At 35.3% G+C, this 26,923-nt stretch overlaps 2 protein-coding genes across 7 annotated transcripts in view; one reads left to right on the top strand and one right to left on the bottom strand.

The window, feature by feature from the left end:
* LOC142349863 (proteasome subunit alpha type-6-like) overlaps positions 1–26,923 on the top strand; it is a 237,184-nt gene that overhangs the window by 143,043 nt on the left and 67,218 nt on the right. The gene's annotated exons all lie outside the window — the stretch shown is intronic.
* Positions 1–26,923, bottom strand: part of LOC142349819 (segment polarity protein dishevelled homolog DVL-3-like) — a 91,139-nt gene that overhangs the window by 50,446 nt on the left and 13,770 nt on the right. For all 5 annotated transcript variants that reach the window (XM_075401609.1, XM_075401606.1, XM_075401608.1 and 2 more), the window contains 2 exons: positions 11,654–11,751; positions 8,482–8,674 (listed from right to left, as the gene is read on the bottom strand). In XM_075401609.1, the coding sequence (XP_075257724.1) occupies positions 8,482–8,674; positions 11,654–11,751 (291 nt within the window). The remainder of the gene's footprint in view (positions 1–8,481; positions 8,675–11,653; positions 11,752–26,923) is intronic.

The following is a 26,923-nucleotide window of genomic DNA, read 5'->3' as shown; positions in this document are numbered from 1 at the left end:
CTCGGAGAAGATAGGTGGGGGGAGGAGGAGGGGGCAGAGATCGGGTCGGTGGTGGTTTAAGTTGAGAAGGGGCTTGGTTAGCCTGCTTCGTTAGGTATCCAGTCAAGTCAATTATTTATTTGGCTGGTAGCCTTTGAAGCCAGAGGCGCGCTCTCCCCCGATCGACAGGCGGTCGCATTAATATCAGGTTGCACACTTCAAACAATACAGTACCCAAATGGTCTCTCGCTCCTGGTTGCTTTCCTAGCCTACATTCTAGTGCCATAACACCACAAAACACCACAATACCACTCTCACACACTAACTTCACTTTACCATAACTTCTACTACCACAATCACAACTGCTCATAAGACAAAGTATGCTTATAAAGACCGGCACAACACATACGCACATTAAAGACACAAGCAGGCAAGGCAACGCAGATTGTAAAGTGGAATTTGGACTATATTCTATCCTATCTGGGTATCTATCAACAACAGTGAGAGATTGTTTATGCCTTGAGACACCTTAGCTAAGTGGAGCAAACAGCTGCATAAAGAAACACGCTTTGATCTCTCTTTCTCTCTCCCTCTTTCTTTCCTCAGCTGAGGAGCCTACACACTAAACTGTTTATTTCTCCGCCTTCCCAACCCCACTCCTTCTACCCCGCCAGGCGCCCACTCCCGTACCAAATATGAAATCACTTCTCAAACTTATCCACCATATTATTTTATGCCAAAACATGGAACACATAAACAGAGCACGACAAACTTGACCAAATACTCTTTATTACCGCCGCATATTAGGCCGACATCAAAAAAAGGCTCCGCAGGACACCAACACCAGGCAAATCAACTTAGCAATTAATACGCATTACGTCACAGCCCCTAAGCGTATACAAAATACACGTAGAATGAATGAAGGTTTTGAACCAATTAAGCGTGACACAATAAGGTTTGTGCAGGTCTGTGCGAGGCATTTGTCACAACATAGAATGAGAAAAAAGGGCAGGACACAGGAAAACAGCTTCACGTTCACAAAACAAAAGAAAGCGAATTCATAATGTAACAATTGATCCAACAATGGCACTCGAAATTTTTTTTCAAGGAAACATCCGATAAGTTAAATAATTACATGTTCTAACATAGCCGACAGAATGCCAAAAATTAGCCGCCGTTGACGCACATCGGGATTGAAACATAAAAAAAGAGAGGTGTTCTAATTCGGTGTGCAGTCTCAGTTAGCGTCTAAAACTATACTAAATTCAGCATAGCAGAAAGCTATTAAGCTTAATATTAAAGTCAGCTAGCAATCGCTCCAATGAAATTCGAACATAACCGACTAACTTATTGCTCTCAAACGACCAGTGAGAGGTTGGCTTCGTTAGTAGCTAACCACGGTTTAGTGAGGCTAGCTTCAGCTTAATTGAAGGGGCGTGAGGTGAGTGCAACAAAGGGGGTGCACCGGAGGAGGAGTATTTGGCTGCACGGGCCCTTACGGCCTGAATGATGTGCAGGGATGGGGAATGGGGGTAGTTTAAATAGGTAGGAGGGACTTATATGGGATCAAAATTTCTCTAAATGACCTTTTAACCTTGAATATTACCATCAGCTCTTACTTACTGTACATTACAAACTAAAATACTCTTAAAATCCATTGTTCGAAAACAGAAGTCAAATTTCAAGTCAAGACTTCAGCTAAAAAACTAGAATCACAAAACTCCTCTTCGAGTCGTAATAATTGCTACAAACTTCGTTGTAGAGCGATTGAACACCTAGTGCAATATGACTTAATGACCAGGCTTTATCGGTTTATCCCGTTTCTTTTGATATGATCTTTTGATTTTGACTGCATTCACCACATTGCGTAATATAATGCGTGAAAGAATTTAAAATCCATTCAGTTGAAACAGTGAGTGAAGTCAGTCAGATGTCAAACATAAAAATCATGACTTATATAAAAAGAAAAACGTGACCAAAATGTAAAGCGAATTTAAAAAGCAGAGCGCCTAAATAATAGCCGCTGAGATGCTGACGACGTCTAGAATGAACAATCATCATTGAGTTATATATTAAATTTTGTTCAGATCAGACACCGACTGAGATTAGATACCAATCATTTGTATCATTCAAAAACCCAGTTGAATTTAAGTTAACTCTACTTTTTATGTTGAACTATATGTGCCATTCATTTAGTTAAAACTTTTTTCTGAAACTGCCCACTTTAAGCAGCTCATCGCTACCTAAATTTTGGCCGATTTTGCATTTTCTAATTAGAAAGGCTTTATTGGTTCACTAATCCGGAAGGTTTTATTAACTTAATCAAAAACCGGCCTTATAGAGAGAGAATTGAACGAACAATAAAAACATGAAAAAAACAGATTGGCATCAGAAAAATTTTTAAGTGCAAACTATTTTGATTTCAATTTGTTGTTAGACACAAACATGTTACTCAATGAGAAGATACAGGCGCTAGTATCAATCCGAATAATCATTCGAGATGTTAACTAAGACTTATTATAGCCGGAAGATTGTTGGAAAATAGCCGCCGTTGACGCGCTTGATGCAGATCGAGATTGAAACAGAAAAAGAATAAAAAGAAGAGATAAACTGACCGAGTATTTTTCTCTTTTTTTTCAGTGTCAAAAAGTGTTCTAATTTAACGGGTAGGTTCAGCTGGATTCTAAAACTACATTTAATTCAGCTTCTAAACTGAAAGCTAACAAGCTTAATACCAATGTCAGCTAGCAAATACTAATGAACTTTGATAACCTAATTCTCATTGACTTAATGGCAGGGCTTTATCGGTTTATCTCGTCTCTTTTGATTTTGATCTTTCGAATTTGAGAGTATCAATCACATTGCGTAATTGAATCTGTTAAAGAATTAAAAATCCATTCCGTTGAAACAGTGAGTGAGGTAAGTCAGAAGTCAAACATAAAAATCGTGATTTATAAAAAAAAAATTGACCAAAAGGTAAAGCAATTAAAAAAAAAGAAGAGCGCCTAAATAATAGCCGTTGAGAGGCTGACGGCGGCTATTAATAAGAAAAAACTTCAAGTAGCGGGCATCTTAAGTTTCGCTTTGTGGGTTTTTTCCGTTTCAATTTTTGATTTCGTGTTCTGATACTGATACTGATACTGTTCATTTTGGATTAAATTACTGAGCGACTGCCGTTTAAAAGCACTTCGATAAGAACGAGTCAACAATTAAACTAACCTAGGGAAGTCGAAAATATTCCACGCAAAATGTCGATAGCGGCTAAATGAGGTAAAGCGAAACAAATTTTTATTCGACAAAGTTAAAAAAAGTAGCATGCTGAGATGAGCGCGTCTATTGAACATGAAATGAAATTGATTGTTCACTTCAAATAATTGAAAAGTACGTGTCAATTTGATTCCCTTTTTGGTCACTAAGTTCAGTTTCGTTTCGATTAGTGATTTGGACATTCACTATGTTCATTTTAAGTTGCTTTTCAAAGCAAGTACCCTTTGAGATCCGATTCAGCAAAATTAACGAAGACTAAAACTAGTCTAGAGAATTTAAAGATTATTTCGGGCAAGATATGATAAATGGAACAAAAAATAGGACGAAAAATAAACCTGCTTGATGACGTAAACGAGCAGGACATGTCGTATGTCAAAGTACAATTCAACAAAGTGATTGAACTAGAAGCACATTCTTTGTTAGCCATCAAAGCATACAACGCCATACACAAAAATGACAACAGTCATAAAATTAGTTATAAGCTGCAATTATTTAAAAAAATTAGTTTATGCCTTAGTAACAAACCAAAGTTACAAGTAACCAGTGCGACTAACCGACAAGACAAAAGCACAACAAAGCAAAAAGCAATATTTTGACAATAGCATAAATTTTGCTTACACAATTGCACTCAAAATAAAAGATAAAATTTCTAGCATTAGTTTATTTAGCAAAATAAATTTATTTCCTTACAATCGAATATCTTGAGGCAATGTATACCATTTTGGAAAAATGGCGAACACTCAAAATACCTCAATTGAACCGCCTGATGATTTCAGCTGAAAGTCATAGTTCTCTCGCTGAACTCATAATAACAACAATTTAGTAAACTCTAAGTTATAAAAGTCCCAAAAAGGGGCATATTTGGCTTTGAGATCCCGTGCATAAAACTTAAGAATCGACCATACCTTTATTACCTAAATAAAAGGGGCGATTTAAACTTTTGATAGGAAGCTTTTACAAAAACTTCAGGAAAAAGTACAAGAAAAAGATCTGTTAGCTATTGGCCGGAGAGCAGATGCCATATCTTTCAAAGCGTTTTTTACTTGGCTATCAATAACATTGTTTGTTCCGACCCTCTTCTGGGGGGAGGGATAATATACTCAAATGGGTTTTTTTTGTTCAGTCAATTTTGGCCGATCGATATATTCATCGTAGGGAGTTGAGACTTGTATTACTAGAAAGCTTGTCCAGTGTAGAATACGGAATTAGAAAGAATTTTTTGATTTTCGTTTTTTACAGGGAGTTATCGAACTTTTCAGAAAATAGAGTGAATTCCGGTAATTTTATTCACATTTTCCGGAATATTAGCAAATTTTCGATTAAAAGTTCGCCAATTTTGCTAAAATTTGTTAAAATTTTATAAGAAAGTGTTTATTGATTTTATTGTTAAAAAATATTCTCGGCTATTTTTATTTATTTTCTTGTCAAAAATTCTGGCTAAATATTTCAAAATTCAGAGTTCTTCGTCAAAAACAGCACGCAATAAGTTTCTTTAGTCCACTTTGATTAAATTTGCAGGAAGTACACACCCAAACACCACTAACACATTCTTTGTAGACTCAAAAAGGGGCTATTTCTACTTCAACTTCCGTTGCTAGTTCTCCGTAATTAAAACCTAAGCGTTTTTTTCTACCTTTACCCGTTGATTATCAAAAACGCGTCATTTATTTTTGATTTTTGACTAACAAAGTATCTATATCTATAACAATCGAAAAAGAAAGTGTTCTTAATGGACGAAACCCATTAGCAGGGCTAGTTTGGGACCAATCTTGGACTGTTAGAATCCAAAAACAATTCGGATTGTAATCAGTCGGTCTTTTTATAAAAAGAGTTCTGTCTTTTTTATATTAATTAAAAAAAAGAAAGTTTCAATTAAAAGCTCACTAATGATAGGTCCAACTGACTTCCTAATTGGACCCAAATTAGTTTGTCTAGTTTATTACTTGAAAGCTTATGGTCGTTTGACTTTAAAAATTATTTGGTTTTTTAAATAATTGCTTATTGAACTTTGCCTACATTTTTCTCTTAATTTCGTCAATTTGTAGATTAGTGTCAGATTAATAAAAAATGCTTCCTCTTTCTACTGAAATCAAATCCAATCTTTATTGCGGTTTTACGCCCTAAGTTATGGTTTTCTTGCTTTGATACTACTAGATTTAAAATTTTCTTTTCCTTTTTTAGGTAAATGCTCATTTTTCACATAAATTTGTCACATTATCACGCGATTGCCAGTTCAAATATCACATCATTGGCGTTCAAAATACAGCACAATTGATAATATTATAATCCTCAAAGATATAGATTATGGTTTTGACGGGTTCGACACTACTTTCTAGAAGAATTTAAGTGAATTTTTTAACTTTTTACTTTGTCTTTTTAGGCACGTTTTAACTACACAATTTTGTTCCTTTTATTTTCTCTTTGTGAACTAGTCAAGTTAATTACCGGCCAAATATGACATTAATGTTGTCAGGGGAAGCTGTCAAAAAGAATTGGTGTCACAAAATCTAATGTTTTTAACGAATTCGTTAGGACTTTACTAACTTGGACACGCGTTTTCAACAAAAAATGTAAATTAATTTTTGATTTTAGTCGTTATTGACGTTCTTTTGTAGACATTATTGTGAGACATATTCTGGATAAGTGCAGGTCTCAAGGGCTTCCCTTGGAAGAATAGACGAACCTATTTAATTATTTCATTTTGTAACTAATGGCTTTCATCTCTGGAAATATTTTTTTTTCAAAAAAACAAGTTACTACTTAATTTTGCCTTTTTGTTTTTGTCTACTTGTTACCTAGTATCATTAGTGAGAGGTCACATAATACCTTATCGGTGTTCGCCGAAGCTGAAATTAAACGTATTTTGAGGGCCAAAGTATGGCTTTACGGCTTCCAAAGCGTTTTCTGACAAGTTTTAAATGATATCTTGTTTGTTGTCTATTTGTTGTCCTTTTTGTAACCGCATAAAAAATTGAATACCGACAGTAGTTCTTAATTCCTAATTAATATAGAAGCATTGGAAATCGTAAACCTGTGGACCTGTGGGACACTTTATTTGATTTCTCATGTCTTTCATTACTTTGAAAGTAAATGTTTTTTTTTAACAAAATAACCAAATTTTTTCAACTTGTTTTCAACTGATTTTAACAGTTTTTGTTTTTTTATGTCCAATTGTTCCCAGGCCTTATTATTGGCTTGTCCCATATCTTTTACAAGTTAAATTATTGAGCTTCAGTTCTATCTGACACTATTTTTACTTTGTTATTAAGTTTTGTTTTCAAAACGGACGTAAATTTTTTATGTAATTACTGTTTGTTGTTGTTGTTTGATTTTGCTGTTCGTCTTGACCTGTTTTTTTAATATTGAAATATCTTATCAATCTAATGCATCATTTTTTTTACTCCAATGAGTTATTCGCTTTGGAGGCTATCTTTTCATTCATACACAAATCTTTTTTGTAGCTGCGAAGCTGTAAGCTGAGCGGAGCTGTATTGCAGTGCTCTTGTTTTTTTTTTGTTTCGTCGTCTGACGCTCTTTTTCGTTTTACATTTGTTCACACATCAAAACTGAAAAAGTCAAATTTTCTGAATAATTTCTTCCTCTCACTAACAGTGTTTGCGCGCGTGACGTCATTTCTCAATCTCTCTAGAAAAACGTGACTTACCTGACTCAATAAAATGACTTTTGCACTTTAAAACTTGAGTTTAATTTCAATTAGTTTAAGGTCAAAGGAACTCATGTGTGCAGTAAAGCTCCCTAATAAAAGGATTCTGCGGAATGAATATCAACGAGCTTTATCAATTTATCGCTGAATGTTTTTTACATAGCTTTTTGAGCCGCGTCGATTTTTCCAATTTAGCTCTGCATCGGTTTCATCTGTTTTATACGGCACGCAAGTCTATTCTTTCGCAACTATTCCGGTAATCTGCCGGCTATGTTTGAAAATTGAATTTTTGGGTTTTTCGAAAATTAATTGAATTTTTGGGTTTTTCTATCTGTTCCTCATTTGGTAGACAATTATGCCAAAATTGTGGATGAGCGGGGTCGGAATCTTATGTGCAATCGCACATTACCGAGCCTCCTTCTTTGCATTAATTTTTATATCAAGTGTATATATACATTTCTGAGTCCTTGAAATATCTTTCTACCAAATATCTCAATGCCTTTGGAACAAAAAATGCTTACATAATCTTAGTATTCCTAAAACACTCTCATGCGTTACACCATGATAAAATATTTCAATAAAAAATTTCACCATTTAAAATAAAAAAGATCTTTTTCAGAAAAAAAATATTTGTAGATAGCTTGCACGATTGAGTAAAAAACAGATTTGCCAGACCTGCAACTGCTTCGCTATCAGTCAAAAAGAAAAACATAGCCGGCAGATTGCCGGAATAGCTGCGAAAAGATAGACCTGCGTGCCAATCAGCTTAAAACAAACACAGGTCCTTTTTTCATTTTGCTTTCGATCCACCGATTTTTCAAGGGCTTATCCTTAGTTCACTTCAACATCGCTAGGCAAAATGCTATGCAAGCGCCAGTAAATAGGGAACGTCGGTGGATACCTGAGAAAAGCCGGCAGAAGTTAGGATGATTTCAAAGCAATCTTTTTTCTCTGAACGACCTTTAACTTGAACGAATTAACATTTGCACCGCCGATAAGCGCTTCGTCAATTTTGTTAGTTTTCCTTTATCTCATTCTCGCTGAGAGGCTGCCAAGAGCACTAGAATTTTCATTCATGATCAAACCTGTTTCATGGAGTATCGAGCGTACAACGTGATTAGAACAACCCCCAATCGATACAACATATTGAAATTAAGAGTCGCAGATAAAGAGCCCTAGTTTTAAGATTAATGTCAAAATTGCACTTATTTATAAATTTTACACATATTTGCAAACAAGTCGAATATTTGTTAGCAATTGGCCTTAATAGGGTTATTTGACCACACATCGTTTACAAGGTGTACTTTATAAACATTTTTCAATTGAATTATGCATTCTCAGAGAAATGGTTAGGAAAATAACCCACATTGCTATAGTCAGAAGAGCTCGACCGGAACAAACTCCGTCGATCGTTTGCAAATTTTTGCAAACTTAACATTATGCAAAATTTGGCAAATTTGACCTTGCGAAGAGATAATTTGCAATTTTTTTTTACAAATTTGGTATTATCGAGCAAAAATTTGCAAATGTTTGCAAATTTGGCATTAGTTTTGAACTAGGGAGGGACCAACCTGTTATTAGTGGCTTGATCATCGTCTGTTGTGTCAATCATGGAGTTGGTCTCACACTCTGACGTCATCAGGGAACTGTCGTATCCAGGGGGACCTCCTCTGTTCATTGGGGGACCGCTACTGCCACCTCGCATATGGTGCTGCTGTTGCCCATACCCACCCATCATGTGACCACCAGCTGCCAATCTGTGCCCTTCAAACAACATACGCGTTAAAAACAGAACTGAAGCGAAAATTGATTCAAAACATAACCGACCATCGTTGCGCTTACTCACAAACGACCAGCGAGCAGTTGGCTTCAGTAGTAGCCAGCGGGGGCATTAGGGGAGGGGAGGGGTGAGCAGAGAGGGGGTCTCAGGTGGGGTCAAGAAAAAGAAATCGCGAGGGGTTGAGGAGCTGGGGGATAACTCAGGAGGTCAACTCTTGAGATTAAGAACCTCTTTTGACAATAAGAATTTATGTCAAACAGTTACCCGAAATGGTATAATTAGAGACTATTAAGGCGTAGGTCTCTAAGAGAGCTGCTAAGCCACTTAATTCCCTACCGGCTTTAACTTTCATCCTGTTAACTGTTTTTAAGGTCGAAAAGTTAAATGCGTCGAAAAATCAGTGAAGCAAAAAAATCGCATAAAAAGATCAAAGACTAATACAGTTGCTTGCTACAAACTTCAAAAGAGAAATAAGGTCATTAAATTGGTTCTTTTGTGCCATACTTCATTTTTCCAGCATTTAGTTATTTTGTGCAAACAATTATTGAATTTCTCGAGGGCATCCCTGAATAACAGATTTTAAAGCAATCTGCTTCAATAATTTAAACTCAAAAATCTAAATATTCATCTTAATTATGAATACTCGTAACCAAACTTACAGAGACATACGTTTTGTGCTCATTTGCTAGTTTTAATAGTTTTGCAGCTTTTTTCGATCATTCGAGAATCAACAATAAATTCAATTGGGCCAATTGCATATCTGTTTATTCAATGAGAAAAATATGAACATACCCGGCAGATTGCCGGAAAATAACCGCCGTTGATTCCCATAACTCTATTGGGATTGAAAGAAAAGCAAATATCAACAAAAATATAGATAATAAAAAATTATAGATAGTAACTAAAACTTAAGAGATGAGAACAAAGTTCAAGTACCGGGAATCTATAAATGGGCTTTATGGGTTTATCCCGTTTCTATTTCTGACATTGATTGTTTGATACTGACTCTCTTCATTTCGAATTGCTTTGCTGAGCAGCTGCTGTTTAAAAGGACTTTGAGCAGAATTACAGAAGAGTGAAACTAGCCTAGAGAAGTCAAAAAGATTTCACGCAAAATGTCGAAAAAGCGGCAAAATGGGTAAAGCGAAAAAAAGTTCGACGAAGAAAAAAGGAGCGCTATAATAGCCGGCTGAGACGATGAGGGCGGCTAATAAACATAGCTCATTCACAAATTCTTAAATTTGAATATTTTTAAGAATTACCAGCAGTTTTTAAAATAATTTTTACAACAATTTAGTTAATTACTTTTCAAATGCGTTCAGCTGATCTACAATACCTTTCACAAGTGATTTAATAAAACGTAAAATCCGGCCGGCAGTTAAAGCCAGCGAGAACTGTTTGTTTTTTAATTCTATTTACTTAATTCTAAGCAGATGAAGTTTCTTAGATTCGTCGGTGTTTTGGAGTCACATTTTTTGACTTTGTGGTATAAATTTTTTGTCATACATCCGAAGTAGTACAGATATAAAATCAATTTGCGCATTGTTTCAAGCGTCATTAATATTGTGAAATAAAAAACGTGCATGGAATGTTGACACTAAGTTTCTTCTTCCCTTCGCAAATGAGAAACTTTTACTTAAATAGCTTTCTTAAAATGTGCAGTCACCTGTGTTAACTTCATCGACTAAACTTTATTGCTATCAAAATCGACAACACAAAATCGTACACATTTTCTTAATTGTTGAAGCGAAACTTTGCGGCTTTTCAATTAGTTAAATGGTGTTCGTCAACGTTATTTTGCAGATTGGTAAATGAGTTGTAAAAAGGGCACTCAAGAATGGTTTCCTAAAACTCGCATTTAGTTTACCAAGGAGTTGTCTTCAATTATTTCGTAAGACCAAAAGCATCCAATTGTTTGCTACAATGTATTAAGATAAACTTCTCTTGATAGTCAGAATTACATCGAAAAAGTTCAAACTTTCAAAATCTGTAAGGACTGAAACATAGCTACCAGATTGCCAGAAAATAGGTGCGGTAGCTTCTCCGTTTCTCGATGAGGTTAGGTTATACAGAGCCTAGAATCGATACCAATAAGCCTTAGAGATAGTAACTAAGACTTAATAGAACAACCGGCTAACCTTGGAAGAATTGCTCTCGAAAGACTACTGCGAGCTCTGATCTATTGCAGCCTGCTTCAATGTGAAGGGGGCTTTAAATGAGGTCATTAGGGGTTATTATGTACCACCATAACCACTAAGGAGAATTAAAGTTTAGAAAAATTATTTTGAAAATGTTTTAAAATTTTAAAAAATTGTTTAAAAATAAGTTTAAAAAGATGTTAAAATTACACCAAATTTCGCGCACTTTTCATTTGAAAATAAAAAAGTCAAGGGCGCAATCGTCACTCTAAAAGTCAAAACGGTCAAGCAAAAATTTTGCATAAAAAGGACCAAGACGCTTACAATAATTCCTTCAAACTTCGTTCGAGAGCAATTAAACAAAGTCCAAGTAGCGGGCATCAGAAAATTAGACTTGGGTATATCCCGTTTCTAATCTTAATTTCGTTTTTTGACTCTCAATTCATTAAATTGATTTGCCGAGAAACTGCTGTTTAGAAGCGCTTTGAGCAGAATAAGCCAACAATGAAACTAACCCAGAGAAGTCAAAAAATGATTTCACGCAAAATGTTGAACAAGCTGTGACCAAAGGCAAAGAAAAAAATTTTATGCGACGAAGTATAGAAGGAAGGGCCGCTACAATAGCCGGCTGAGATGAGGGCACCTAATAAAAATTCCGATTGTACGGATAGGTTGTCCTTGAAATTATATGCTGCCCTGTCAATTCACTGACAATTTGTCTTGCCTGTCTGTTTCTGCCACCATTTATATTATACAGAGATATTACAGATAATTGTCTCTATAGTCTTTTTCTTCAATTTTTACAACTACTCGTGTTCTGCTGACCTGGCCGTCTGTTGGGAAGAGCAGCACTCATGACACTCTCAGTCTCAGTTGTCAGATCATCTCCTCCATTTCCAGGTCCACCAGCAGCTAAAGGCCGACTAAAACACACACACACACACAAACCTCTAAAAAACACTTCTACATTAGACGCTAGCTTCCATTTAACCCACCAAAGTTTTCATTTTCAATATTCTCGACTTGATAATTAACTTAAACTTTACTAGGATATTCAGATAGGTCAGTACTGTTTGAATTCAAAAGTTTACTCATTGGCTCACAGATTTTTAAGTTCTTTTGATCCTATTACTTTTATTTTAATTCATCCGTTATCTGTACCTTATACAATCACACACAGTTTTATCCTAAACACACAAAATCTATCTGGTGAAGTTGCTTAGTTCATGTCCTTTAGATCACTGGCGTTCAGCAATTTTATACGCGAAGAGGAACTTCCCTTATGTAAAATGCATTGCATAAAACCGTTTTTAAATCGTTTGAAGCTTCAGTTCCTATCATTATGCAACCTCTATCAGTTATATAAAACGTCAATTCCAGGTAACTATTCTGATTTTGTTGAATTAGCGCCAAAAAATTAAATATTTTAAATGTTATTAAATTAAAGAACATCCAAAACATCTACAATAAACTGCAATAAAGTCCACAATGCATTTCAATATACGGGAAGTTAAATTGGCGACACGGTAAAGTGTTCGCTGATAAAAAAACAAAGATAAACGTGGCCAAATTTAGTAGCAAGTGACTGTTTTTTCTCTCGAAGTCTCCGGACAAAATTTTATCTGGACATCCCAGGAGTTTCAATATCTAATTAGCTTCAAATGAACTTTCATGAAAAACAGTCGTAAAGAACATTTACAAAAGTTTTCAATAATAGATCCGATAAGCTCATTTAGCTTCATTAAGTAACTTATTTCGCTCATTAAGTTTTTGAATGCATGACCTACAAAGCTCTGGAATTGTTTTGAATTTACATTCTAAAGGACAGTAAGAAACAGTTGATTAACTAAACATAGCCGGCAGATTGCCGGAATAGCTGCGAAAGAATAGACCTGCGTGTCGTATAATAGAGATAGAAACAGAGACAGATCTAAATTGAAAAAATAATCGACGCCGCTCAAAAAGCTAGGTAAAAAACATTCAGCGATAAATTAATGAAGCTTGCTAAAATTCATCCCAAAGAAGCCTTTTATTAGGGACCTTTACTGCACATATGAGTTCCTTTGACCTTAAGCAAATTCAAATTAAACTTAAGTTTTAAAGTGCAAAAGTCATTTTATTGAGTCAGATAAGTCACGTTTTTCTAGAGAAATTGAGAAATGACGTCACGCGCGCAAACACTGTTAGTGAAAGGAAGAAATCATTCTGAAAATTTGACTTTTTCAGCTTTGATGTGTGAACAAATGTATAACGAAACAAAGAGCGTCAGACGACGAAACAAAAAAACCAAGATCACGCACCGCAATACAGCTCCGCTCAGCTTGCAGCTTCGCAGCTACAAAAAAGATTGGTGTATGAATGAAAAGATAGCCTCCAAAAGTCATTTTATTGAGTGAGGTAAGTCAGGTATGATCAAAATCTAATCACGCAAAAAAACTTTTGCTAAAGAGAGTGAGAAATGACGTCAGGCGCGCAAATGCCGTTAGTGAGAGGAAGAAGTCATTCAGAAAATTTGACTTTTTCAGCTTTGCTGTGTGAACAAATGTAAAACGAAAAAAGAGCGTCAGACGACGAAACAAAAAAACCAAGAGCACCGCAATATAGCTTCGCTCAGCTTACAGCTTCGCAGCTATAACAAAAAAGTTGCAAAAATTGCATGTAGTCTCCCTCATGGACGATGTTGTCTAACGTCTTTTATAAACTTTGTTAGTGTTTCGTGTGTTGTAACATACGAGTCTGCAAAATTATTAAATGAACCAAGTCATTTTTAAGTTACATATACAGTTTCAACTTAACTGACTTGGGTTCTTTCCGCTTTGCTGTAGCAAAAGAAAACAATTTTACGAACTGAGCAGCCATTTTTTTTTAATTATCAGTAAAGGCGCAAAATTAAAAATGGAAATGTCACACGCCTCTGTAAAATTTTCTAAATAATTTGCCACGATCGAGTAAAAAATCGCAACAGTCCTTGAATTTTTGTTTGTGATTTGTATCGTTGATTCTCGCTTATGAACCCGTTAATAGTAAGAAGTAGACAAAATGCTCAAAACATCCTTAATCATTCTACTCAGATATCTGTTTATTTGAAAATAATCCGTGTAAAAAATCATTTTGCGATGACATATATGCCAACTAGCTATATTAACCAAAATTGTAGGTAGTTTATAGTAGTTGTAGTCGAACAACAATAGACAAAAACCGATTAACGTAGGAAAAGTTGCTCTCGAACGACAGGTGGGGCAATTTAATTTAGATGGCTGTAGCCTAGATAATTTTTTATGCTGAAAAAATTACGAAGGACGGGTTCGAACCCCGGTGTAATAGACTGAAGCATTAACCACTCTGCTATCAAGGCGATTAAATCACGTAAAAATCAAGCGTAAAAATCAAGAAGTCATTCAAGAAGCAAATTCGAAAGAACATTCTGTAAGAAAACGGTCAAGCAACAATTTTGCATAAAAAAAACACGTTTACAATAATTGCTTCAATCCTTGTTCGAAAGCAATTAAAGCGCTAACGTCGGACGAATCGCTCTCGAAAACCAAACGGCACTTGATTTTGTTGTTCCAGCAGGGCAGGGTCTCATAATAACGGAAGGGGGCAACGACAACAATGAAAAAAGACATTTTCATTTTACTTTCATCACAACTGCCATCTATTGATGTCACAATTATTTCAAAAATTTTCATTTTTTTCTCTTAATTTTGTGTTTTTATGCCAGCACTGACAAGTAATTCTTCGTAACGGTTGGATTTTCAATTTTTAAAAAATAAAAGCAGTTATTTATTAAATTTTTGAAAGCTATGCTCGGCGTGAATTGGACCGAATTTCCCACATCCAAGGTAAAGTCAAAGGTGAAGCCCACTTTTCTGATTGACTCTCATTTTGACTTCTATGTTAACGATCAACAAAAACTAATCTTTTATTGAAAGAACTTCTGGCTTAGCTGTTTTAAATCTGGGGACAAGATGTTAATTTAAAAAAGTTGAAATATGTAAGCATTCGCTATGTTCTATTATATAAATACTGATTAATGCACTTTTCTGTTGGGAATATATTATTCAAATAAGCATTTGTGCCTTGCTTAAACTTATATACCTATACCCTTCCATCGTTAAATAGTTTATATTATTCAACGTCGTTAAAACTTTTTTCAATTCACCAACTTTGCATCAAACAAATTTTTCCAAATAACGAAATGTCTTTAAAATGCTTGTTTACAAGACTTAGAGAAAAACTCCGGTGAAAAGATTTCCGAGGAGCTGGTAACTCTAATCCCGTTTTCCTCAACTATAATCGTATACTATCGAAACATAAGTCAACATACACTTACCTGTAATAAGACAGAAAACAATTACTAGAAGTCAGTGATGACCACATGACACACGCTCTCCACAAAACTAATATTACAAATGGAGTCAAATAAAAACCAATGACAAAAAATGAGTAAACAAGAATAAAAATGAGCTCTAAAACACAACTTGATTGAAACGAAAAGATGCACTTATTATCGAACGAGTTAACAACTGATGAAATAGATACCCTGACATTTATGTTCTTTCAATTGTTTTAATGTAATGGAGACTAAGTGTTACACATAAATAGATCGATTAACAAGCAAACGTGGCAGCAAACAAGGCTGAGAAAGATGAAAGAGTGACTAGCAGGTCACCATAGAGATCTCAAAGTAGAATAATTGTTTCAAGACAATATAAATATAGAATACGATTGTGGTGTTGGGGTGGAATGAAGCACGTATAAAAGGAAACCCAAATCAAACTGAGGATACAAGAACAACCCACAAGAGAACAAGCTATATATGTGACAGCAACAAGAACCAATGGCCAAAATTAATCGCCTATGACATGAAATATAAGATATTTGGACTGACGCTCGATTGTTTTGAAACAGCGAGGCTTTCTGCTCCACGAAATGGCCAGTCAAACATATCTATAGTCTATAAGGTGAATCACGGGGAAACACTTCAGCGCACTATCAAAAATAGTTACTTCACTTAGGAATGCAAAAAATTTACTCCGCCGCTTCGTCTTCAACTACGATTACTCCTTTAAACAGACCTTAGAAGAAAACGTTTGCGCTCGTCTGCCAACTCGTCATAAAAAATTAAACTGGCAACCCTTTTAAACATTTTTAGATCTTCTGTTGTTCACGATAGAAAATGGGGATGTTTTTCGTTTCTTCCCCCCCCCCCCCCCCACCCCAAACAGTGGGTGCATAATATTTGCACCCCTCAGACGCTCGTGTCATACTTTTACATAATGATTTACTATGTAATGGAACGTGCTCCATAACTGGGGGGTGCAAACGGGGGGGGGGGGGGGAGAGACGGAAAAGATGCATAGCGCGTGCGTCTGGGGGTGCAAATAATAAGCACCGACCAAACTCGGGGGAGGGAGACACAATCGGAAAAGATCTTTGCATTCTTATAATGATATACATTAACTTCCCTGTAGCACAATGCTAGTTCTGTATTTTACAATGCAATATTTGAATTACCAGCCGTTACCAATTCAACAACGCAGCTTAGGAGTTTAAAAGCAAACAGGCTAGAAGGAAAAATTTTATTCGCGGGGGGGGGTGTGTTTGGGTTTAACAAATGCCAATTTTTGCTATTTTGGGCACCTCCAAAAATGCATTATAAATGAAATCACATTTTTATGCTCTTAATTTGATACCAATAAGCAAAGTAAAAAAAATTCAACTGCTCGCTGGTGAAAACAAAATTTGACGAAAATCATAAAGTTGCTGTATCCGCAAAACAAAGTTGAGGCTAAAATTATTTTTCCTAACGCAGGCAAAGATTATAACCTGTTCAGCAAATGCAGAGAGCATCGGAATTTTGGAAAAAAAAATGAGTGATTTCTTGCATGAGTGATTCAAAAACAAAAAAGAAGTCAAACGAGGATTAATCGAATCAAGTTTCACTTCGAAGACAAAGTAAAGACAAAAAAAAAACAATTTACTTCGCTAATGCGAGCACAAATAACGAGGTCCTGATGTGTAATGATTTCTATCTCTTTCAATTTGTTAAACAGAATCGCAGACCTATAACGTACGGAGAAACTACATTAACATACCCGGCAGATTGCCGGAAAATAGCCGCCGTTGATTCCAATAAGCATTATTGGGATTGAAATAACAGATATTAAAAAAAAAGATTTTTGTACAAAAACACTTTTTAAGTCCGATTTATTTTGATGCCATTTCGTAGTTGATTATACTTCTGTTTCTTAGAGAGAGGCTACAGGGGCTACTATCAATAACAATAAGCATTAGAGAGAGGTAACTAAAACTTATAAAAACGACGTTCAAATAGCGGGCATCTAAAATTGGGCTTTATGGGTTTATCCCGTTTCTATTTCTGACTTCAATTTTTTCTACTGACTCTGTTCATTTTGAATTGCTTTGCTGAGCAACTGATGTTCAAAATCACTTTTAGCAGAATGAGAGAAGAGAGAAACTAGCCTAGAGAAGTCAAAAAATTTCACGCAAAATGTTGAAAAGGCGGCAAAATGAGGTAAAGCGAAACATTTTTTTATTCGACGAAGTAAAAAACATAGCAGGACAAGTCCTGACGTACAATTCAAAGAATTTTCATTGACTAAACAGAAAAACGAGACCTAGAATGGACTAAGAGTGAATTGAGAAAACCATTTTTAAAAAATTCTGTTAAAAAAATAAGAAAAAAAACAGAAAATCAATGTGAAAATGCCGCATGTGAACAAAAAACCACTAACGAGAAATGAAAATTTAATTCACACAAAAAACTAGGCCTAGAATGAGCTTCGAATGGATTGGGAAAACCATTTAGAAAAAAATCCGATCCAAAAAATCGAAAAGACAGTAAAAATCAGAGTGAAATTGCCGCATGTGAACAAAAAACCACTACCGAGAAACCGAATTTTTGTTCAAACACCATTTTCTCACTCTACTTTAAAATTAGAGCGAAAAAAATTCACGCCGCAAAACCACTCGCTTTTTCGCTCCATTTCCTGTTTCGGCGTGACCAAAATCACTACTCCAATTTGACTTCAAAAATCATGAAAATGTGTGAACAGATCTTAAAAAAAAAGACAGCGCCCCAATACAATTCAAATTCTTTGAATTGTAAAAAATAGGAGCGCTATAATAGCCGGCTGAGAAGATGAGGGCGGCTATTAATAAAGAAAATGCATATTTTTTGCGAGAGCTACGATAGAAACCCTTTTCTTTGGCGTTTAGTTGCAACTCATTGCAGTAATTTTCGCTATGTAAATTATACATTGATTTTACAGCAAATGTGAGTAGAGGTGAAGTTCAAATATAGTGAAGGTACTTGGAGAAACAGGTTTTTTGGAAAAAACAAGTAATCAAAGGAATCGTGCTTTTTGCGATTTAAAAAACTTTTCTTCTGCATCATGAAAAATGGACACAGCGAGGAATAGTTATAACAGCCAAATACAAGGATAGCAATGTCTGGTTTGAAGTATAAAAGCAGTTGTTTCCTAGGCGCATAGTGTCTTCGCTTTGATATTGTTCCACACTGATTTCCAAAATTATACCTAAAATATTCAATATTTTGCTTAAGAGACAACTTGTTAAACACTGAGATCCCTAGGTATTAACACCCTGGTTTGTAAAATATTACTTCTTGGTTTAGTTAAAAGCAATTTGATAATGTTTTTTGTGGGTCGATATTCAACTCGAAGCTTTCTGATTTAAGAAAAGTTTGTTGGCATTTTACCATTCACTCAAAGCTGATGAATCTTGACAAAATTTTGCAGCTGCGAATACAATAACACAAATATTTCTTTCATCAGCCTCTTTGAGATCGAAGTATTCGGAAAACTAATCTATACGGGTTTTTCCAAAAATAATAAATAAATTTCCAAGTATTTTTCGGAATCCAAAATATATTTGAGAAACCACCCAACATTTCAATGCTTCTCACTATGAATAATATCGTCCAACACATGGGAAATTTCATCCAAAAATTTAAAAAGAGAGAAAAGCTGCAAATTGTTTAATCACTAATTAGATGAAACAGATAGCAGCTCAGAAACATAGCGGCTTCTGATGTAGCAACGATGGCCCCGGATTTTCAAGAAACGCTTAGGACTAGGAAGCAATACCGGAATGTGAATCAACCGGCAGAACTCTCAGATGATGTCAACCTATGCCCGCTCTGGCTTATTAGACCGGGGAGTTTTCTGGATCTAGTGCTATAAAGTGTTCACATGAGATTGTGTGATTTGAAATAAAGATATTGTTGATTAACTTTTTTTGATTCTGCATATTTATTACTGATTTGCAGTTGACAATCTTTTGATTTCACTTCAGCAGCGTAAGTAGTTGGGATGATCGGCCGCATATGAAAAGACGCTTAAAAATGTGTATTAGTCTGAGATAAATCAAGAATGATAAAACAATTGACAAATGAAACCTGATTGTCTAAAATTTTGAGGATAATTAAACAATGTGGTAAAAAATGGAAGCTACAAATTTGAAATCTAACAAGCCGAGAACTTCTGAGCAAATATTTATTTTAAAATGGCAAGAAAAGAAACGCCCCCAAAACAATGATTGAAATCTTCCTACCCCCTTTGAGGTCAGCCTAGAAGCTACCTAATAATTAACAGCTGTAACTTTTTTTCTTATAAAACAGAGGAGACACTTCAATTCTGCTCATATTTATTATACCCACAGGAGTTTGCTAAGCATAAAAACATAACCCTTCAATCCTTGTTCGAAAGCAATTAAAGCGCTAACGTCGGACGTATTGCTCTCGAAAACCAAACGGCACTTGATTTTGTTGTTCCAGCAGGGCAGGGTCTCATAATAACGGAAGGGGGCAACGACAACAATGAAAAAAGACATTTTCATTTTACTTTCATCACAACTGCCATCTATTGATGTCACAATTATTTCAAAAAATTTCATTTTTTTCTCTTAATTTTGTGTTTTTATGCCAGCACTGACAAGTAATTCTTCGTAACGGTTGGATTTTCAATTTTTAAAAAATAAAAGCAGTTATTTATTGAATTTTTGAAAGCTATGCTGGGCGTGAATTGGACCGAATTTCCCACATCCAAGGTAAAGTCAAAGGTGAAGCCCACTTTTCTGATTGACTCTCATTTTGACTTCTATGTTAACGATCAACAAAAACTAATCTTTTATTGAAAGAACTTCTGGCTTAGCTGTTTTAAATCTGGGGACAAGGTGTTAATTTAAAAAAGTTGAAATATGTAAGCCGTCGCTATGTTCTATTATATAAATACTGATTAATGCACTTTTCTGTTGTGAATATATTCAAATAAGCATTTGTGCCTTGCTTAAACTTATATACCTATACCCTTCCATCGTTAAATAGTTTATATTATTCAACGTCGTTAAAACTTTTTTCAATTCACCAACTTTGCATCAAACAAATTTTTCCAAATAACGAAATGTCTTTAAAATGCTTGTTTACAAGACTTAGAGAAAAACTCCGGTGAAAAGATTTCCGAGGAGCTGGTAACTCTAATCACGTTTTCCTCAACTATAATCGTATACTATCGAAACATAAGTCAAAACATACACTTACCTGTAATAAGACAGAAAACAATTACTAGAAGTCAGTGATGACCACATGACACACGCTCTCCACAAAATTAATATTACAAATGGAGTCAAATAAAAACCAATGACAAAAAATGAGTTAACAAGAATAAAAATGAGCTCTAAAACACAACTTGATTGAAACGAAAAGATGCACTTATTATCGAACGAGTTAACAACTGATGAAATAGATACCCTGACATTTATGTTCTTTCAATTGTTTTAATGTAATGGAGACTAAGTGTTACACATAAATAGATCGATTAACAAGCAAACGTGGCAGCAAACAAGGCTGAGAAAGATGAAAGAGTGACTAGCAGGTCACCATAGAGATCTAAAAGTAGAATAATTGTTTCAAGACAATATAAATATAGAATACGATTGTGGTGTTGGGGTGGAATGAAGCACGTAAAAAAGGAAACCCAAATCAAACTGAGGATACAAGAACAACCCACAAGAGAACAAGCTATATATGTGACAGCAACAAGAACCAATGGCCAAAATTAATCGCCTATGACATGAAATATAAGATATTTGGACTGACGCTCGATTGTTTTGAAACAGCGAGGCTTTCTGCTCCACGAAATGGCCAGTCAAACATATCTATAGTCTATAAGGTGAATCACGGGGAAACACTTCAGCGCACTATCAAAAATAGTTACTTCACTTAGGAATGCAAAAATTTTACTCCGCCGCTTCGTCTTCAACTACGATTACTCCTTTAAACAGACCTTAGAAGAAAACGTTTGCGCTCGTCTGCTAACTCGTCATAAAAAATTAAACTGGCAACCCTTTTAAACATTTTTAGATCTTCTGTTGTTCACGATAGAAAATGGGGATGTTTTTCGTTTCTTCCCCCCCCCACCCCAAACAGTGGGTGCCTAATATTTGCACCCCTCAGACGCTCGTGTCATACTTTTACATAATGATTTACTATGTAATGGAACATGCTCCATAACTGGGGGGTGCAAACGGGGGGGGGAGACGGAAAAGATGCATAGCGCGTGCGTCTGGGGGTGCAAATAATAAGCACCGACCAAACTCGGGGGAGGGAGACACAATCGGAAAAGATCTTTGCATTCTTATAATAATATACATTAACTTCCCTGTAGCACAATGCTAGTTCTGTATTTTACAATGCAATATTTGAATTACCAGCCGTTACCAATTCAACAACGCAGCTTAGGAGTTTAAAAGCAAACAGGCTAGAAGGAAAAATTTTATTCGCGGGGGGGGGGGTGTGTTTGGGTTTAACAAATGCCAATTTTTGCTATTTTGGGCACCTCCAAAAATGCATTATAAATGAAATCACACTTTTATGCTCTTAATTTGATACCAATAAGCAAAGTAAAAAAAATTCAACTGCTCGCTGGTGAAAACAAAATTTGACGAAAATCATAAAGTTGCTGTATCCGCAAAACAAAGTTGAGGCTAAAATTATTTTTCCTAACGCAGGCAAAGATTATAACCTGTTCAGCAAATGCAGAGAGCATCGGAATTTTGGAAAAAAATGAGTGATTTCTTGCATGAGTGATTCAAAAACAAAAAAGAAGTCAAACGAGGAGTAATCGAATCAAGTTTCACTTCGAAGACAAAGTAAAGACAAAAAAAAACAATTTACTTCGCTAATGCGAGCACAAATAACGAGGTCCTGATGTGTAATGATTTCTATCTCTTTCAATTTGTTAAACAGAATCGCAGACCTATAACGTACGGAGAAACTACATTAACATACCCGGCAGATTGCCGGAAAATAGCCGCCGTTGATTCCAATAAGAATGATTGGGATTGAAATAACAGATATTAAAAAAAAAGATTTTTGTACAAAAACTCTTTTTAAGTCCGATTTATTTTGATGCCATTTCGTAGTTGATTATACTTCTGTTTCTTAGAGAGAGGCTACAGGGGCTACTATCAATAACAATAAGCATTAGAGAGAGGTAACTAAAACTTATAAAAACGACGATCAAATAGCGGGCATCTAAAATTGGGCTTTATGGGTTTATCCCGTTTCTATTTCTGACTTCAATTTTTTCTACTGACTCTGTTCATTTTGAATTGCTTTGCTGAGCAACTGATGTTCAAAATCACTTTTAGCAGAATGAGAGAAGAGAGAAACTAGCCTAGAGAAGTCAAAAAATTTCACGCAAAATGTTGAAAAGGCGGCAAAATGAGGTAAAGCGAAACATTTTTTTATTCGACGAAGTAAAAAACATAGCAGGACAAGTCCTGACGTACAATTCAAAGAATTTTCATTGACTAAACAGAAAAACGAGACCTAGAATGGACTAAGAGTGAATTGAGAAACCCATTTTTAAAAAATTCTGATGAAAAAATAAGAAAAAAAAACAGAAAATCAATGTGAAAATGCAGCATGTGAACAAAAAAACCACTAACGAGAAATGAAAATTTAATTCACACAAAAAACTAGGCCTAGAATGAGCTTCGAATGGATTGGGAAAACCATTTAGAAAAAAATCCGATCCAAAAATCGAAAAGACAGTAAAAATCAGAGTGAAATTGCCGCATGTGAACAAAAAACCACTACCGAGAAACCGAATTTTTGTTCAAACACCATTTTCTCACTCTACTTTAAAATTAGAGCGAAAAAAATTCACGCCGCAAAACCACTCGCTTTTTCGCTCCATTTCCTGTTTCGGCGTGACCAAAATCACTACTCCAATTTGACTTCAAAAATCATGAAAATGTGTGAACAGATCTGAAAAAAAAAGACAGCGCCCCAATACAATTCAAATTCTTCGAATTGTAAAAAATAGGAGCGCTATAATAGCCGGCTGAGAAGATGAGGGCGGCTATTAATAAAGAAAATGCATATTTTTTGCGAGAGCTACGATAGAAACCCTTTTCTTTGGCGTTTAGTTGCAACTCATTGCAGTAATTTTCGCTATGTAAATTATACATTGATTTTACAGCAAATGTGAGTAGAGGTGAAGTTCAAATACAGTGAAGGTACTTGGAGAAACAGGTATTTTGGAAAAAACAAGTAATCAAAGGAATCGTGCTTTTTGCGATTTAAAAAACTTTTCTTCTGCATCATGAAAAATGGACACAGCGAGGAATAGTTATAACAGCCAAATACAAGGATAGCAATGTCTGGTTTGAAGTATAAAAGCAGTTGTTTCCTAGGCGCATAGTGTCTTCGCTTTGATATTGTTCCACACTGATTTCCAAAATTATACCTAAAATATTCAATATTTTGCTTAAGAGACAACTTGTTAAACACAGATCCCCAGGTATTTACACCCTGGTTTGTTAATTATTACTTCTTGGTTTAGTTAAAAAGCAACTTGATACTGCTTTTTGTGGGTCGATATTCAACTCGAAGCTTTCTGATTTAAGAAAAGTTTGTTGGCATTTTACCATTCACTCAAAGCTGATGAATCTTGACGAAATTTTGCAGCTGCGAATACAATAACACAGATATTTCTTTCATCAGCCTCTTTGAGATCGAAGTAACCGGAAAACAAATCTATACGGGTTTTTCTAAAAATTATAAATATATATCAAAGTATTATTCGGAATCCAAAATATATCTGAGAAACCACCCAACATTTCAATGTTTCTCACAATGACTAATATCGTCCAACACATGAGAATTTTCATCAAAAAATTTAAAAAGAGAGAAAAGCTGCAAATTTTTTAATCACTAATTAGATGAAACAGATAGAAGCTCAGAAACATAGCAGCTTCTGATGTAGTAACGATGGCCCCGGATTTTCAAGAAACGCTTAGGACTAAGAAGCAATACCGGAATGTGAATCAAAAAGGCAGAACTCTCAGATGACGTCAATCTATGCCAGCTGTGGCTTATTAAACCGGTGAGTTTTTTTGGCTCTAGTGCTATAAAAATGTTCACATGAATTGTGTGATTTTAAATAAACATACTGTTGATTAACTTTTTTTGATTCTGCGTATTTAATACTGAACTGCGGTTGACAATCTTTTGATTTCACGTCATTAGAGTAAATAGTTGGGATGATCGGCTGCATATGAAATGACGCTTAAAAATGTGGATTAGTTTGAGATAAATCAAAAAGGATAAAACAATTGACAAATGAAACCTGATTGTCTAAAATTTTGAGGATACTTAAACAATGTGGTAAAAAATGAAAGCTACAAGTTTGAAATCTAACAAGCCGAGAACTTCTGAGCAAATGTTCATTTAAAAATGGCAAGAAAAAAACGCCAATACAATGATCGAAATCTTCCTACCTCATTTGAGCTCAGCCTAGAAGCTATCTAATAATTAAGAGCTGTAACTTTTTTTTCTAATGAACTTTTTTTCTAATAAACAGAGGAAACACTTCATTCCCTTCCATTCTGCTCATATTTATTATACCCACAGGAGTTTGCTAAGCTTAAAAACATGACCGGCTAAGGTCGGGCGAATCGCTCTCAAACGACAGGCGAGCGGTTGGCTTCGGTAGTAGCCACCTGGGGATTAGGGATGCTAGCATTAGGGGGTGACTGGTGTGTGTGTGTGTGTGTGTGAGGGGTAAGCGTTGGGGGGTGAAGCGGTCAAGCCATAGGGGTAGGGTAGCGAAGGCTAGATGGAAGGGGTGTTCAAATCGATAAGTGGATGAGGGGGTAATGACGGGTTGATGGCGGTGGGGGATGACTGAGGAGGGTCAAACGTTTAAGATTAACAACCGCCCTTCATACCATGAAAAAGTCTCCTCAAAAAATTTGAACGGATTCTTGGTGAAATCATGAGCTTGCTCTCAATGACAATAATTCTTCAGTTGGAGTTCAGGTTAACCCAAACTCTAAGTAAAAATAAGCATAATCCATATTTAGTTTGAAAATAAATTTGAGATCAAAATCATCAAGAATGACTAACGAAAATGGAAGAGACTTTAAAAAATGGCCATGTAGAGGTTCATTGTTGAACAGTATGAAAACAGCTTTGAAGTTTATGCTGCCTCGAAAGAAGATCGTAACAAAACTAGACAAAACAAAAAACACGATATCGAAAAAATCAGCCCTACTGAGCTTTGGTCAAGATAACATGAGTGCTTCTGGATTCTGACATCGTTTGAAATTTTCATAATATAGATGGCATATTACGTCGCGGACTTGTCTCGAAATACTAATGCAGAAACACGACTTCAAAAAACAAGAGAAAATTAAGTTATGTTTACAAGCAACTGTGACGTTTTATTATGCTTTCGAATTGCAGTAATTTGTTTCTCGAAAAAGAGTTTGGAAAAATGCCTAGAAAAAGACTTTGAAAATCATTTGCAATCATTTACAGTTAAGCACATGGGGTGAAAACACGATTAGAACACAAATTTTTGTAGCCATTGATCCAAAAATTTGAACTCAAGTTTTGTGGACAATAGGCAAATACCAATTAAGACATGTTAGGATCGTACTCCAGCATCCACTTGATAAGATGCACTTGCTATAAAGTTCTCAAGTGCCCCTAACAACTTCTCTAGATAGTAAAAGCAGACAAAAAATTGCGCTTTGCAGAATTTGAACTGAAGGCCATCCAGTAACATTTTGCTCGAATCTTTTATAGCTCTAAACTATTTAGAATAAAGCCGAAGAAACTTATTTTTATATATTATCTACTCTTTCCCTTGTATTTTTATCCAAAATCTTTTGCGCCAATATTACCGAGGGCCGTATAAATGATGCAATCGTTTGAAATGAAATAGTACATTTTACATGTACTTTGTTAAATCATTTTTTGTTAATGTTGTGAGACTTGTTATGGACATTTGAATACATTATAGTGTCCAGTGGATTGTGGAGTACCGTCTTTAAATTTTTAATAGGAATTAGCCTAGCGTCCACAAAATTTTAGTTTTGAATTTTTGTCTAATGGCTAAAAAAAAATTGTGTTCGCCTCATAGATTTTTCGTCTAATATACCGTCCCTCGATTGCAGCAGTGAAAAAATCAAATCGCAGCAAGAACAAAAACTAAAAACTCGAAATTCTTATTTCTCACTTCTGATTAGAAAGGTTTAAAAATTGCATTCTGGACCTGCCAAATTTTTTTGCTTCCTGTACAGCTTCAATATGACTAAAATCGGTACCCAAACTTGACTGCTATTTACTTCAAAAATCAGCAAAATATAAACGGATCTTCAAGAAAACGACAACGCTCCAAAACCATTCAAAATCTTTATGAATTTTAAAAGGCCAATTATAGCTCGCTCAGCTGTCGATTTAGTAACTATTAATAAATAAATAAGGTCCTTGTATAAATCTTCCAGACTTGAATCCTGCTTTAAGGTCAAACTTCAAACCCCAGAAAACGGTAAGAAAACCAATATTCACTTCCATTAAACAAAAAGCAACACAACCGCGACAGAGCTGTTCTCGGTTATCGCTTCCCAACTATAATTTACGTTACTTTGATACTCTAGGGAAGAACTTTATTTGACGTCAGACAGCTTTGATGTTGGGTGCAGTTAACAAAATTGGGTGCAGTTAATTGTGAATTGCCGTTGAAAGTACCTTCAATA

Source organism: Convolutriloba macropyga, chromosome 11, assembly GCF_964194025.1.
Source record: "Convolutriloba macropyga chromosome 11, txConMacr16.3, whole genome shotgun sequence".
Lineage (NCBI taxonomy): Eukaryota > Metazoa > Xenacoelomorpha > Acoela > Convolutidae > Convolutriloba > Convolutriloba macropyga.
This window is presented reverse-complemented; position numbering and strand designations above follow the sequence as displayed.